This window comes from Exophiala viscosa (genome assembly GCF_022695815.1).
Source record: "Exophiala viscosa unplaced genomic scaffold EDD37scaffold_5, whole genome shotgun sequence".
Lineage (NCBI taxonomy): Eukaryota > Fungi > Ascomycota > Eurotiomycetes > Chaetothyriales > Herpotrichiellaceae > Exophiala > Exophiala viscosa.
Window position 1 is genome coordinate 1,349,908 of NW_026944357.1, and position 13,986 is coordinate 1,363,893.

Consider the following 13,986-nt stretch of genomic DNA (forward strand, 5'->3'; position numbering starts at 1 on the left):
ACCCGAATGCATGGCCTTAGTACAGAGATATCTTTCAGGGGAAACGTCCTGACATGTAACTTTTCGAGGAAAAGGTCAAGGCTGAAAGTTACATCTACTACAAACATCAGTGCTGGCAAGTTGAAGTAGGTTTGCATTGGAGACGACAATGGACCACATAAACATGGTCATTGTAGGCTTCTGAAGCTCCATGTTAGCAGGCGTCTACCCTAGCCTCACTTTCGCACCAGTGGAATTCCGCGACTCCGCTAAGGGATCTTGTCAAGCTTTAACCTTAAAGGGTTGTTTCAGGTACCAGCCTCAGGAGGACTCTGGAGGCTTTCGGTTTGTAATTAGTAAGCTACTCGATACAAAGCACTTGCAATTCGTGCGGTGCCGTCACGGGCCAAATAGCTTTCTAAGCCGTGCACATTGTCTTATTGGCGGCCGACATCCATTCAAGATCCGGCGCGGACGAAGCAGGATCGCCAATAGTTGAATAATCTCTCATATTCTTTTCGGGACAAGGGATTTCGGGCCGCGGAAGGGATCTCCAATCATATTTGACAATCACGGTACCAAGCAGATCTTGATACCAAATCTCCTAACTGTAGGAGTGAAGGACGTTGTGCCTGTCCCCTACGTATGTGTTGGGCACTGCAATGTTTAATTAGCCTCTATGGCTACCACACCATCGTAGGCACTCTTTATATACCCTTTGAGCAGCCAGCTTTGTGAAAACAGGAGAACAGCAGCTAACATCAAACATCAGCGGACTTAATCATGGCATCCAACTCGCTTTATCCTGCTAAGGCGGCTCCATCATTGAACCTTCCTCCTGGAGCCTCTGCAAAGGTTCAAATCGTCGACACTACCTCCAGAATCCGTGGGCCTATCGACCTTTTCATGTCCCCACCCATCAAGGGCCATGAGCTTCTCCATGTGCCGGCTTTCAGTTTCCTCGTTGAGCAGATCTCCTCTGGGCGCAAGATACTATTCGACCTTGGGCTCAGGAAGGATTGGGAGAGCCACCCTCCTGCAGTCCTGAAGCTCATCTCGACTCCCGGCTGGAGTTTTGAGATAGAAAAGGGTGTTGCCGAGATCTTGCAGGAAAATGGGGTCGACGTGGCAGCTGGGACCATCGAAGCCATCGTTTGGAGTCATTGGCATTTTGACCATACTGGAGATGCGAGCAGCTTTCCCAGCACTACAGCCTTGATCACAGGCCCAGGCGTCAAAGAGGCATTCCTTCCCGCCTTTCCAGAGGGCCAGGCGTCACCCCTCTTGCAAACGGACCTTGAAGGTCGCGAACACAAAGAGCTCGACTTCGATAACCAATCCACCGTCAAGATTGGTGGCTTCAGAGGCTTAGACTACTTTGGAGACGGGTCATTCTATCTCCTTGACGCGCCTGGCCATGCAGTAGGCCATGTGTGCGGCTTGGCCAGGGTGACCTCTACGAAAGAAGGCGACGCCGAAGACACTTTCGTCTTCATGGGCGCAGACACTGCGCATCACGGTGGAGAGTTCAGACCGACTGAATACTTACCTCTACCGAAGGACATCTCGCCATCTCCATATCAAGCCAAGTACCCCACAGTCTGCCCGGGTCATGTTTTCGAGGCAATTCACCCAGGCAAGAAGGGCGTCGAACCCTTCTACCATATTAATGACAAGGTTGCCCACGACAGAGGGCAGGCCGACCATGCGTCTGAGCGTATGCAGGAATTTGATGCTGCAGACAATATTTTTGTCATCATCGCCCACGATGACACCCTCCTTGATCCTGCCGTCGGCATAGAATGGTTTCCGCAGGGCACAATGAAGAATTGGAAAGTGCATGATTCGGCAAAGAAGGCCCGCTGGGCATTCTTGAAAGATTTTACTCAGGCGGTCGAGTCAGTGTCAAGCTAGACCTGGCCTCAATCAGGTGTATGCTCTGGACAAAAGTGAGAACAGGGAGTTCGAGGATTTTCTGCATGTACACTCTTTTCGATGTGGGTCATGCTTGGGCATTGGCTCACCATCAGAAATAGCTATTGAATAGATCTACCATCGATATATTTACGAGGAAGAAAGATACATGTCACGGCTGGAGATGCAGATCATGTTCTGTGAGCTCGCAGTATGGACCTTGAAACAGAATTTCCTTCTTGTGCCAGAATGAGATACAGGACATTCGAGAACGACTTCCCTTCTAACTTGACACAATGACATTGGTCTTGTGATTTGCCATCATTATGGGAAATGAGGCGTTCTAAGAGACGCCCGCCCAACGGCGCTGGTCCAACCTCAAGAGTCCGTCATTTCTGTCACTGCAAAGCTTCTGATCTCTTGCAAAGCAGAAACTCGATGAGGCTGGATCTCATCGACATACTCCTTATCCTCCAGAACGGACCGAAAGGCAGCAAAGCTTGGGAATCTGACCAGCAAAACCACGTCGTAACTCTCGCCCTCTTGTGATCCAGCAACCAGCTGTGTATGAGCTTCTCCCAGGAACACAATACTGAGGTCTACACCTAATTCGGTCGCTCTCCTCACAAACCCGTCCTTGTAGGCGACATATGCTTCTCGACCTGTAGACGACTTGAGCTTTGGACCGGTATAACTTGCAGGATATTGTGCCTTTGGTTTGAACTTCATCATGTTCATCATTACATAGGGCTTCTCGGCTGGGATGGTCTTCGAAGCAGCTTCAAGATTGCCCAGATAGTGTTCCGCATTGGTAGTCATGATCGCGGCAATGAAATGAGATCGGTAGGGGACGTGGGAGATGGAATTCTGTAGTGGCCAGACTGTTCCTCGTTACGATTTCATTTATGTTGATAGAAATCCCGCGGGACCCCTGATGATGGTCTCGCTGACTGCACAAAATGACTCAGGAGGTCGTAGGTTCGTAACGGACCGTGGATGTGTTGGCTGCTCCGCGGGCCCAATTCCATGGTCAGATTGAAATGAGTCGAACAACGCTTGTGCCGCGGGACAATCTGCCAGTTGGTAATGATTCGACTCAGCTTACCAAGCGGCTGGGCGATGTTGCGCATCAACACACACGACTTCGCAATCATTGTTCGAGCATAACAGTTGTCCTACAGTTGTCGGAGAATGACACCAAAGGAGGTTCCCACGCGCAAAACTTCCTATTTAAACCTGTGATGTGGATGTTTGTTTGATGCCGTGTGTCTTTTCCCTCATCATCTTCACAATTGGTGGTCTGAACCCCGTCTCGATATTATAAATTGGATAGGGTGGCTCCATGATGGCAAGGCTGAGACCCCTGGACGAATCGCGCTAGGCAATTGGGCGTGGTCGACCACGGGCACGTGCAAGTGTGATGCAAGAAGAAATTGCGAAGGACGGCAATGAAGCAACCCAATGGGCATCTTTGCGAATGATTTTCATGCGCGAGAGGTACTCGAATGATGACGTTTCTGCTAATATCTGGTACCGAGGTTAGATCAGCAGGGATAGGTGATTTAGGTTGCGATGGGGCTGTAAGACTTGGTGGGGAGTTGAAACTTCATCCGAAGCTTGATCGCGCACGAAATATGTTAGCCAGTGAGCTGGTAACCGATGACCAAACGCACTGTTGGATTCACGCACTGGTTGTGGCTTTTGGTCAAGGCTTGTGCTGCATGGCAGCGAATTGGCAATACCATTTGCTCGGGTTGACCCACAGACGACCCCAGCGGAGACAGGAATATGCGGGGAGAGTCTTGCCAGGAACAAAGTGGAGTTGGAACTGATGCATCCTCGGTTGCGAAAGTGCCAATCGGTTGCGAGAGTCCTACGGTACATATTGGTTCGAACCCTGGCAGCGATGATTCGCGCCTCAATCGCCTTTAGACCTCTGTCGAGCTCCTCTCGTGAATCAGATAACATCAGCAACGTCGATCTATCGGCAGCAGCATTTCAATAACATGGGTTCTGTTGACGACAGTTACGTGGTGCCTGATTGGTACCACTCCGGGATTCTTCGTCCCATCAAGGTCATATGCATCGGTGCGGGTCTTTCAGGTCTATGCCTCGCCTACAAGATGGGTCAAGGCCTCGATTCCTTTGATTTGACGATAAACGAGAAGAATAGTGATGTCGGCGGCACGTAAGTCCAACATGCACCGGACTACATGCTCTTGACGAGGACTGAGTTGACACAGTTGGTTTGAAAAAATCGGTATCCTGGCTGCGCATGTGACGTTCCTGCACACGTCTTCAGTGAGTCCAGTGTTGGGAGGCTACATACCTCGTGCTAAAGGCGCCACTCAACAGGCTTCACGTTCGACCCAAAGCCTGACTGGTCGGAATACTATGCAGGCTCAGCTGAGATCTGCGAATATTGCCGCGGTCAGTGACTTAGCGGACACTCTTTCACTTGGGTGTATCTGACATTTCTCCATAGATTTCTCTCGGAGGCATAACATCGACCGTTTGACTAAGCTTTCGCATTCGGTGAAGGAAGCTGTCTGGGATGAAGATTCTTTTCGGTGGAAGCTACACACTGAAGACTTGACCACGATACCATCGAAGGTCATCGAGGATGAGTGCGACGTCCTCATAAATGCTTCTGGCTTCTTGAACAATTGGAGCTGGCCAAAGATCGCGGGTATTGAGAATTTCAAGAAGCCAAAAGTTCATTCAGCAAAATGGGACGCCAACCTGGACTTCAAGGATAAGGTAGTTGGCATCATAGGAAATGGTTCTAGCGCCATGCAGGTAAGGTCACCTCTGCTAGAAACATTCACTTGACTTGCAAGCTCACAGCATTGCTAGATTGTCCCCAAGATTGCAAAGGTTGAGTTGGGAATTTTCAGGCCGAGGGAATTGGTATGTCGATTCACTAACAGTTTCGTCCAGATGCGGCCCGCTTAAAGGTCTTCATGCGCTCACCGACCTGGATATCTCCTGCCCTGGGTGCTAATCCTGGTCTTGAGTTTCAACATGAGCATGGAGAGCAACATGAAGCTCCCAAAAGCATGAGCAGTTTCAGTTCACGGAGGAAGAGAAGGAGGAGTTTAGAACGAATCCTGAAGGCCACCTTCAGTTTCGCCGCCGGATCGAAGCCGAATTCAACATCCTGGTTGATGTGTTCGTCCTTGGAATATGGATCCTCGGTTCGCACAGTTCTCTCACCACCACAATGGTTTAAAAGCACTTTACCCTTGGCCGAATGCTTTGTTTCAGTCCAGACTGTCTTGTTATGATCTCTCCTTGACTGTGATCAACGCACGGCCACCGAAGACGACGAGAGTCTTCGAACAACATGGAAACCTATTCCAATTACAACCTATTTGTATGCCTGCAGTCGCAACTCATCTACCTCTATCACTCTCGCTGACAGTACCCCAGGTCATCCTCTTCTCCGCTTTTGGCTCCCTATTCACAGGCTATGGCTTGGCTGTCATTGGGAACACGTTGGGCCAGCCAACGTTCTACACTACAATGCACGTGCCAGCAGTGCCCACCGACCCTGCATACTCTCATACTCGCACCTTGATAGGTGCCGCCAATGGCATCTTTTTCGGGGCCGGCTTTGTCAATTGCCTCATCGCGGCATGGACTGTTGACGCCTTAGGTCGCAGGAGCACCTTTCGCCTGGCAGCCGCTATTGGGATCGTTGGCGGCACGCTTCAGTGTGCTGCGGTAAATCAAGCAATGGTACGCACTCTTCCTCCCCACAAGCCATTTCCAATTCACGTAGCCAGCCCTGACCAGTCATGCTTAGTATCTTGTCGCTCGGGCATTCACCGCTATCCCTGTGGGCATAACCATCGTCGCAATGCCAATTTACTACTCCGAAGTTGCACCACCCCATTCCAGAGGACTCATGGCGGGTGCACATGGATGTTGTATCAACCTTGGCTACTTCCTGGCTGCTTGGATAGGGTAGGAGAAGACATGCAAGGCTCAGTATCTACGGATCGACAACTGACACTCTTTCAGCTTTGCATGCTACTACGCAGCTGATTCAACCTTTGGCTGGCGCTTTCCCAATGCCGTTGTGGTTTTGTGGGCTGTCTTGCTCCTCGTTGGCACTTTATTCGGTATGTCTCCTCTTGCCTCATTCAGATGCACTACAATCCAATGTTTGACGTCTGACCACGACCCAGTCCCGGAATCTCCTCGCTGGCTTGTTCAGCGACAGCGCAATGCAGAAGCACTCAAAATTCTGTGTAGATTGCACCACGATCCGTCTGATCCAGAAGATACGTTCGCCCACCGGGAGCTGAATCTTATTGTGAAACAATTGGAGCAAGATCGTGGTGCGATTACGGGGGGCGGCCGCTGGCAGCTCTTCACTGAGAAGACGTATCGAAAACGCCTGCTCCTCGCTCTCATGATCGCAATCGGCGGCCAAAATGCAGGTGAGTTGGATTCAGATACCACACATATTCAACTGTGTTGTCCTGACTGGCGTACTCGCCTCTCTGATAGGTATTCTTGTGATCAATAACTACAACGTCCTGCTTTATGAGTCACTAGGATTGACTGGCTCCATGCCTCTGTTGATCGCCGCCGTCTGGAACACCATCGGCTTTATCGCAAATGTTGTGCGCGCCGCCACGAGTGACCGAACCGGAAGACGAACTGCATTAGGTGAGTGCGCCCCAGTCTCGCCCTGTCGCCGCGCTCTACTCTGGCCAAACCATCTTTTCTGCTCATTCTGGTCAGATACTCACGCATCAAATCCTCAGTCTACGGGTATGCCTTCACAATGGGAAGCTTTGTCATCGCAACCGGCTTGATTGGCAAGTATGCAGAGACACCGACACGAGGATGGGCTGCTGCCGCAACGGTCTTCCTGTTCATATACGTGGTTGGGTAAGTCTCCTTAACTCCCAGCGGGTCATCTCTTCAGAAGAAATCTGATATTAAACGTCTTCTTTCCAGATACGGCACCTGCATCGACCCCAACCAATTCACCGTCGTCTCCGAGATCTTTCCGTCGCACCTTCGCGGACAAGCAGTTGGCATATCTCTCTGTGGCCTGTTCCTCGCCGACACCTTGTGGTTGGAACTCCAGCCCACCGCAGAAGGAGCGATCGGGTGGAAATACTACCTTGTTTTCGCATGCTTGGGGATGGTGCACACCATCTTCTTATACCTTATACTTTTTTCTCCCTGAGGTGAGAATCTTCTTTGCCCTGCCAGATCACTACGCCCCATCTTGAGAATCGCATACGAGAACTCTTGAGTATGGAAGCTTATTCTGTGTTACATTAGACTTCCGGTCTGGCTCTCGAAGAGATCGATCAACTCTTTGGCAAAACCGTCGTTGCTCACCTGGACGACCATCCGCTTGCAGGGACTGCAGTCAACGGAGCTTCTGGCGAGACTGGAGAAAAGGACGGCGCGGTCACGGCGCAACATGCTGAGACTGCTCAGGTAAAGCAATGAAGCTTATGTGGCAAGATGGCTGAAGGGGAAGCAGGACAGCTTTGGCAGTTCTGAGGCTTCACATTGGTTTGGAGGAGTTGTTGATGGTGGAACGCCAACGGTCGGAAACGTATAGTGGCTATGGGGTCTTCCTGAGCGACCTTTCCCCCATGAAGCAGAATCACACGGCTAAACGACTAGTTGACTCTCTTCTGCTTTCTTCGCGACACTCAAAGCCCACTCGATCGTTTCCTTCTCGGCACTCAAATGCGGGCAATGGTCCGCCTTGATGCTCGTGACATCAACTTTCCGACCGCTCACCTCCTCGATCATAGCAATCATGTCCCTTTGAAAATCAGGAGGTCCGGCCATATCCTCTTCGCAGAACAAGTACGATACTGGAATGTCCTTATACCCGGCGTGCGTCAACTCATTTCCGAAACTCTGCGCCGAATGCTTCGCAAAGTCTCTGACCAAAGCCTCACCCTCTTCAGGAGGTAATTTTTGACAGATCATTCCAGCAGTCGCAGCCGGATCTTCCATCAGCATCCAGCCATTTTCCTAGAGAGTACATGTCATTCCTATCAGGCACAGACCAGGTGCAGTAGGCGATTGTTGATGGTACTTACATCGATGGACACATGAGGTCTTTTGTTGTCGGGACATCTGCTCAGGAGCGACCCGGCTGATTGTCCAACCGCAGGGACCAGGCAGGATATGTAGGCGAGATGAACGATTCCCCCGAGTTTACCTTGGGCTTTTCTCTCATCTTTCCCCAGTCCTTTCGTGCTTTGAGACATGGGTATACCAGCGTACGAGTGACCCATGAGGACCACGTCTTTGCCTTGATCTGCGAGTTTCTCGGCCTCTTGTGCGATTACAGCCGCATCGTCGTACGTTGATGGTGCTGGACCATCCCTTCCCTGCCGGCTGTTTAGTCCGATAGTAGGCAGGTGGATGCCCTGAATCTCATAACCTGCTCTCGAGACGGCGTCCAGGAGATGCTGATAGGCTGGCAGTAGAACGTACGAGCCTGGAATAAAAAGTATTGAAGGTTTTGACATTGTCATAAACACTTCAACAACTCGGTTGTGTAAGCAAGGTCGATGCAATCAGATGTGGCAGCCTGTGTACTCGAACAGCCAGAAATTCCAACGCTTGGAAGATGCAATGTTGGTGTTTTATCAAATGGCCGGTCAAACCAAAAGGATTGATCCGAAACATTTTCGTCCGGAGACTCGAGGCTGAGACCCTGAAGTGTGGATCGTGACAAATGCTTCCTGCCAGCCCGGGAGTCGGCTTTCCACTTTGGGACACATCCGCCGGATGTCCCGTACTTCCTTATCGGGGAGGTTTCGTTGGCACTTCGAGGTATGGTTCGGCTCGCCAACCAGCCAGCACATGTCGAAGGCAAAGGGGCGTAGATTGAAGGTCGTTGGTGGTATTGATGTTCAGGTGTAACGTGGTGTAGACGCCATGGTGTTGATTTCGTGGGCCCACTCTGTCCAGAACAAAGCCTGCTGGCTGTCATCGAAAGGAAAGGCGTTTAGCCAGTCAATATCATCTGTAGTCTCACCAAGATCGAGACCATCAATCGGATGAGATTGTAAGATTGTGTCAACATTCTCGGATTCTGGTTGGTGCCTCACGCTGAGGGCAGCATCTAGTGTCTCACTGAGGCCAGCGTCCTGCGATGATGAGGACCTCTGTGCAATCAGGGCCGGCTGAGGTACTTTCTTGGCTCGCACGAGTGTTCGCTTGATGAGGCCCGCTGCATTTATGGCCACTACACACTCGTCCATAGCTTCGAGTACCAAGATGGCGCGGTCAATGTGAGCGAAAAGGATCTCGAGTGCTGGCTGAGTTCTCGCAAGCTGACGAAAGATCACGGCGAGCAGTACACTGACGGCATATAAGGTATAGGTCGTGTTGTACCACCAGGTTTGGAAGTAGTCATCTGTACGATATGTTGAGTATATTAGATCGATCACATCTTCGGCGGATGAGATACACCTGCACTGGCATTCTCGAAGGAAGGTAGTTTCGTCTGCTCTTCTCGCATCAAGCATGAACGCAGCATGAATGACCATTCGAAGGTTGGAGTAACGCAATCGCAGTACCACTGACTGCTTTTTAATGTAGTTGGCGATGCGGCGGGGTTTCAAGCCAAGGTCCGAGCCATTTGGCTGCTCAGACCGAAGGTAGGACGGAACCTGTGCGAACCAATGCCGTAATTCAGCGTCAAGGGCGTTTGCCTGTTGGAGCTTCTCGTCGAGTTCACACGGCTGAGTATACATATCGAGTGCCACTTTCCGTGTAAGTCGCGACAGCCCAACCGTGCACGGAACAATCTGCAGAATGTGGGGACCTATCATTGGTTCTGCTCGAGTGGCAGTGGGAAGAGGTTGCGTGTGGTATTGATCAGGACCGAGGCTGTCTGGTCGACCCAAATCAAAGCTGGTCTGTATATCAAGACAATAGACAGCCCACCACGTTTTCGATGCGGCTCTCGAGGGTCTTGGGTCAGCAGCATCCTCACTAATGGACTTGCGATTGATTCCGATTGCCAACGAGGTTCTTGCTGCTTGACCAGAGTATAAGTAGGCGACGTGAGGTTCGAGCTCGTGTTGGCATATTCTGCTCATCATATACAGACACTGAACCATGTCTATGTCAGTTGTTGTGCCAAGTTGCGTTACGATAGCAAGTGCGTCGTTGAACAGCTTGCGACTCCATGTAAATCGATCTGCTCCGGATAATTCGGGGGTCTCGAACGTCATGATAAGGCTGCCCAGACTCAGAGTGGCATAGTAGAGAGCGACGAAGGATGAAGGCTGTTTGCCAGGTCTGTTGAACCACAGATCTTCACAACGAGCGAGAAACTCTTCTTCGTCGAACAAGGGCTGGACGGAGTGGACGTTTGTAAAGTAAGCATCAAGGAATCTCCTTGCCACACGGAAATAAAAGCGATCGGGGTTCGGATCGGTGTCTTGCGGTGCACTAGGCATCCTACGTGATGCACCAGGCTGAAAGTCGGTGTTGTGCAAGAGCGAAGTCAGCGATCGTTCCTGTGGCCCAGCTAAATGATCGGTGATTTGAGAATCTGATAATGTTTCCACATGGCGGAGGAATGCAACGGATGAGGCGGAGCCATAGAACTCGAGGTTCCTTGTATGCAGATTCGTATACACCATTTCAGATGCGGTGTGTCGAGGCGTCAGTGTAGATGTGGTCCAGGTGTTTTCATCCGTTGATGCCGCGCCTTGCTGCTGGGGCTGACCGACAGCCATGGAGCGCGACTGCGGTCCCAGTCGCTCATCAAGGGTCAAGGTCTGATTGATATCATTTGGCGAAAAGTCGATGATGCCCGAGACGGGCATCTGGGCGAAGTGCGGCGAGTTCGTGGCAGGGACATGGTGTACAAATTGTAAAGTAGGTCTTTCACAACGAGGTTAGTTGAAGAACATAATGTCCTTAAGGGCCAAGGGTACTCGCCGTGTTCTTTTCCTTTTATTGCCATGATTCCGCGAATAGATACACTCCAGCTCACGCTCTGCGCAAACGCTGGTAAGCCACGCGGGTTTAGGCTGGATACCACTGACACAGCTTACCGACGCAATAAGTGCATGGTTGGTCCTCGCTACAACGGTTCTTCCTAGCGCGGCAAACTTCACACGCCGGAAGTGCTCTGGGGCGACGTGGTCGTCCAGCTTTCTGCATTGCGTGGATAATATAGCTCCGAGTTGTATGATAATCGTTTCCTTCTCATGAGCAGGTCTGGTGGCGGCATACAGCCAAGGCTGACAGGGAAAGAATGTTGAGTTTACATCGTGGTGGAGAGAACAATTGGGGGGGTTCAAGTTGAGGAATCTGCCCCCTAATGGTCGCAAGTATTAGGTAAGCTCGGCTCTATGTCACGCCCAGTGGCTTAAGTTGGCACATTCATCAATTGTCCAGTGAACAGTACTGTATCTCTGGAGGGCTTCATCAGTAGCTACATGCTTTCGGCCGTTATTGACAACACACGGTCTAATCTACCTACTTCATAAGTTTGTGTCCATCTGGATTCACCACCACTGTCTCACCCACTACGTCAACCCTACTTGGTGCTTTGTTCAGTAGCCTGCCCCGAGGCCAGGGACAGCACAATCGAGGAAGGATATTCGGGCCCAGTGTAAACGATATGTTTCCCACGATTGAGATTCCCCGGGACACGATCCAACGCAGGAAACTCTGGCAGCGTCACTTCATGACCCTTGATCTCTAGCCGGATCGATTCTCCAGCTTCGAAAATGATGCCAGCCGGCCACAGTGGGATGTCGAGACAAACAATCTGACCTGGCAAAGTCTTGTCCTCGCTATCGTGAGGATGCCACGCGACCGCAGGAGCAAGCATTGCAGTCTGCTCTTCGCTGAGGTTCGGGTCAGCGCCCACTTGCCGGTGAGAAGCTCTAAGTCTGCCATTTGGTCCCAAGTATTTGAAAATGTTCAGGTTTGGGACATCTTCGGCCGTGATTCCTGCCGGCAGAGCCTCGAGAGGGATGTTCACCTGCATCAATGGTTGTCCGTTGGCGTCGAGTTTTCGACAGATAACATAGACGTCTAGATCGTTGGTCTCAGCGCAGGACATATACAACTTGACTTGCGAATAGCCGATAAGCTCTGTGCAGGTGCTGAATTTGTGGACAAAGTGCACTCCGTCGTCATCCCACGAGTCGGATCGGTAGCTGATCGTATAGGATTCATTGGGGGCTCCACCTTCCTCCATCTTTCCAGTCTTGCCATCCAAGAAGAATGTTCGGTGCTCGACGTAGGTGGGTGGGTATACGGGCTCAGGTCTGTTCACAATGCAGTCGCGGTTGAACCCGAGCAAGCTGTGCCGCACTTTCGGTGTCGACTCCCAATCGTTGTCCTTTCCACAGAGGTAGCGATCGAAGAATTTTTGCAGGTCATCGTTTGCCCATTTCTGGTATATATCATACCATTCCTGGGTGTGGTGGATCCGGAGCCTATTCTCCCAAGGTCAGAGGTATCTACTCAAGTATCACAAAGCAGGGATATCACTCACCACTTGTCTTTTGACGACGAGAACAGGAACCCCCTCATTGTGCCCTCGGTATGCAGCATAGTCGAGTAGCTAGCCAGGGCGTAAATCGGAACGTCGATCTGGGCGAACTTCGCACTTTTGTCATCCCAGTACTGGTTCCAAAGTGGATATCGCCGGGTCATGGCACCCGTGTCCTCCTGTCGGTTCTTGCCACAATAGCCACTGCCGCGATAGTCAACAAACGCATGGTTCGGAATGCCACCTCGCCCCAGCAGTTCGCGATAGTAATCTGCAATGCCTTCCCATGGAGCGATGGCTTTCAAATGAGGCGGTCGTTCAGCAGCAATGAACCATTGGGCGGCAGCAAGGTAGGAGTTGCCCGCGAAGCCAACGGCTTTGTTGCACCACTTTTGAGAAGCAATGCATTCGACGGCATCGTATCCGTCCCGGCCATCCTGTGTCCCTAGCATATACATGTCTCCGTCTGAGTCGAAAACACCACGAGAATCCACGTTGACAATCGCATAACCTCGAGGACACCATTCCGCGGGATCCAAAGCCTCGAATTTCTCAAGGTCGCTTGTCCAATCTCTTGGTATGCCAGCTCGCCATGGCACCCTATCAAGGCTCTGAAAGCCTATGTGAAGGGGTTAGCGTGGCACGGGGCGTGGAGGCTTGAAGCCGCACCATTGCCTTGCTTCCCATAAGGGCTCCAGGCCAATATAGCCGGGACAGGCTGGGTGTCAGACAGCACAGGTCGAAAAACATCGGCCCAGATCGTAGCACCATCTCGCAGCGTGATGCGAACGTCTTTCTCAAAGATCAAGTCGTCGTCCAATGCGCGCCTCCCGTCTGCTTTCCGCCATCCTCTGGGAAGTACTTCTTTGGATGGACCGAACTCGTACCATCGTTTGCTGAAGTCACGATTTGCTTCCTTGAAGAGTACTTCAATGCCGCCAACGTTAGTCGCCATGCTGTCAATGAGAGAGACTCCTGAGGGTCTCTTCACGGGACATCACATCTTGACGAAATCCCGCTGACCTACCAATGGCTAAATACTAGAATGAGAGGCCTCTTCACACGATCACAGACCTTGGAGCATGCGGCTGCTCAGGATCAAGACCGTGAGCGATTGTTAAGCAAGTAAAGGAGCCGGCGGTAGAGCCGGCGGCTACCTATCTTGGGTTGGCCCAAATCGTTGTCCCTGAAATATGCGTGGTTCACAGGCACATGCAGTCCTTTGAGCAGGCTGTCGATACTGGCATTCCAGCAACCTAGAATGAATTCCCGTGGAACAGACAAGTACTGTACATGGAGTTGTCATGCACTGATAACTTTTGGGAAAGTTGACCTCATGTGAGTATCAATCCACGTTCCGCTGGGCCTGTACCTGCTACGTTTTTCGGTTACACGATTCTATACTCGTTGACCAAGTATAATTACGCTGTCTACGCTGCTGATGACTTTGCTCTCGCAATGAATCAGCTTGACTCGTCTATCACGTGATGAAGTGTGAAATTGCTTCGTTTGTAGGTTATACGAGACAGTACTGTGGTATGTGTACCGAGTTATATGCTTGTGCAGAT

The 13,986-nt window shown here is 51.1% G+C and overlaps 6 protein-coding genes across 6 annotated transcripts; 2 read left to right on the forward strand and 4 right to left on the reverse strand.

Moving 5' to 3' along the window:
• The first annotated feature begins 352 nt into the window (after window positions 1-352).
• Window positions 353-2,085, forward strand: EDD37DRAFT_631117 (uncharacterized protein). Its single transcript, XM_062816637.1, has one exon. It carries the CDS (start codon window positions 763-765, stop codon window positions 1,891-1,893), a length of 1,131 nt encoding a protein of 376 aa, XP_062670379.1. The 5' UTR covers window positions 353-762; the 3' UTR covers window positions 1,894-2,085.
• A 71-nt stretch (window positions 2,086-2,156) lies between these two features.
• On the reverse strand, window positions 2,157-2,712 carry EDD37DRAFT_681479 (uncharacterized protein; the record flags this gene model as incomplete). Its single annotated transcript, XM_062819753.1, has 1 exon — window positions 2,157-2,712. One exon carries the CDS (start codon window positions 2,710-2,712, stop codon window positions 2,272-2,274), a length of 441 nt encoding a protein of 146 aa, XP_062670380.1. The 3' UTR covers window positions 2,157-2,271.
• Window positions 2,713-4,885: 2,173 nt separating this feature from the next.
• EDD37DRAFT_415291 (general substrate transporter) lies at window positions 4,886-7,410 on the forward strand. The gene is made up of 9 exons (XM_062812504.1): window positions 4,886-5,269; window positions 5,326-5,634; window positions 5,702-5,862; window positions 5,920-6,020; window positions 6,087-6,341; window positions 6,412-6,573; window positions 6,672-6,798; window positions 6,868-7,103; window positions 7,201-7,410. Exons 1-8 carry the CDS (start codon window positions 5,240-5,242, stop codon window positions 7,100-7,102), a joined length of 1,380 nt encoding a protein of 459 aa, XP_062670381.1. The 5' UTR covers window positions 4,886-5,239; the 3' UTR covers window position 7,103; window positions 7,201-7,410.
• EDD37DRAFT_657977 (Alpha/beta hydrolase fold-1) lies at window positions 7,197-8,423 on the reverse strand (the record flags this gene model as incomplete). The annotated part of the gene is made up of 3 exons (XM_062818937.1): window positions 7,197-7,201; window positions 7,560-7,914; window positions 7,983-8,423. 3 exons carry the CDS (start codon window positions 8,421-8,423, stop codon window positions 7,197-7,199), a joined length of 801 nt encoding a protein of 266 aa, XP_062670382.1.
• A 120-nt stretch (window positions 8,424-8,543) lies between these two features.
• On the reverse strand, window positions 8,544-11,180 carry EDD37DRAFT_415355 (fungal-specific transcription factor domain-containing protein; the record flags this gene model as incomplete). Its single annotated transcript, XM_062812505.1, has 2 exons — window positions 8,544-10,791; window positions 10,849-11,180. Coding segments are annotated over 2 exons (2,319 nt in total), but the record flags the coding sequence as incomplete, so codon positions are not given.
• A 138-nt stretch (window positions 11,181-11,318) lies between these two features.
• Window positions 11,319-13,373, reverse strand: EDD37DRAFT_591541 (Alpha/Beta hydrolase protein; the record flags this gene model as incomplete). Its single annotated transcript, XM_062814518.1, has 3 exons — window positions 11,319-12,362; window positions 12,422-13,018; window positions 13,063-13,373. 3 exons carry the CDS (start codon window positions 13,371-13,373, stop codon window positions 11,453-11,455), a joined length of 1,818 nt encoding a protein of 605 aa, XP_062670384.1. The 3' UTR covers window positions 11,319-11,452.
• Between the last annotated feature and the right edge of the window lie 613 nt (window positions 13,374-13,986).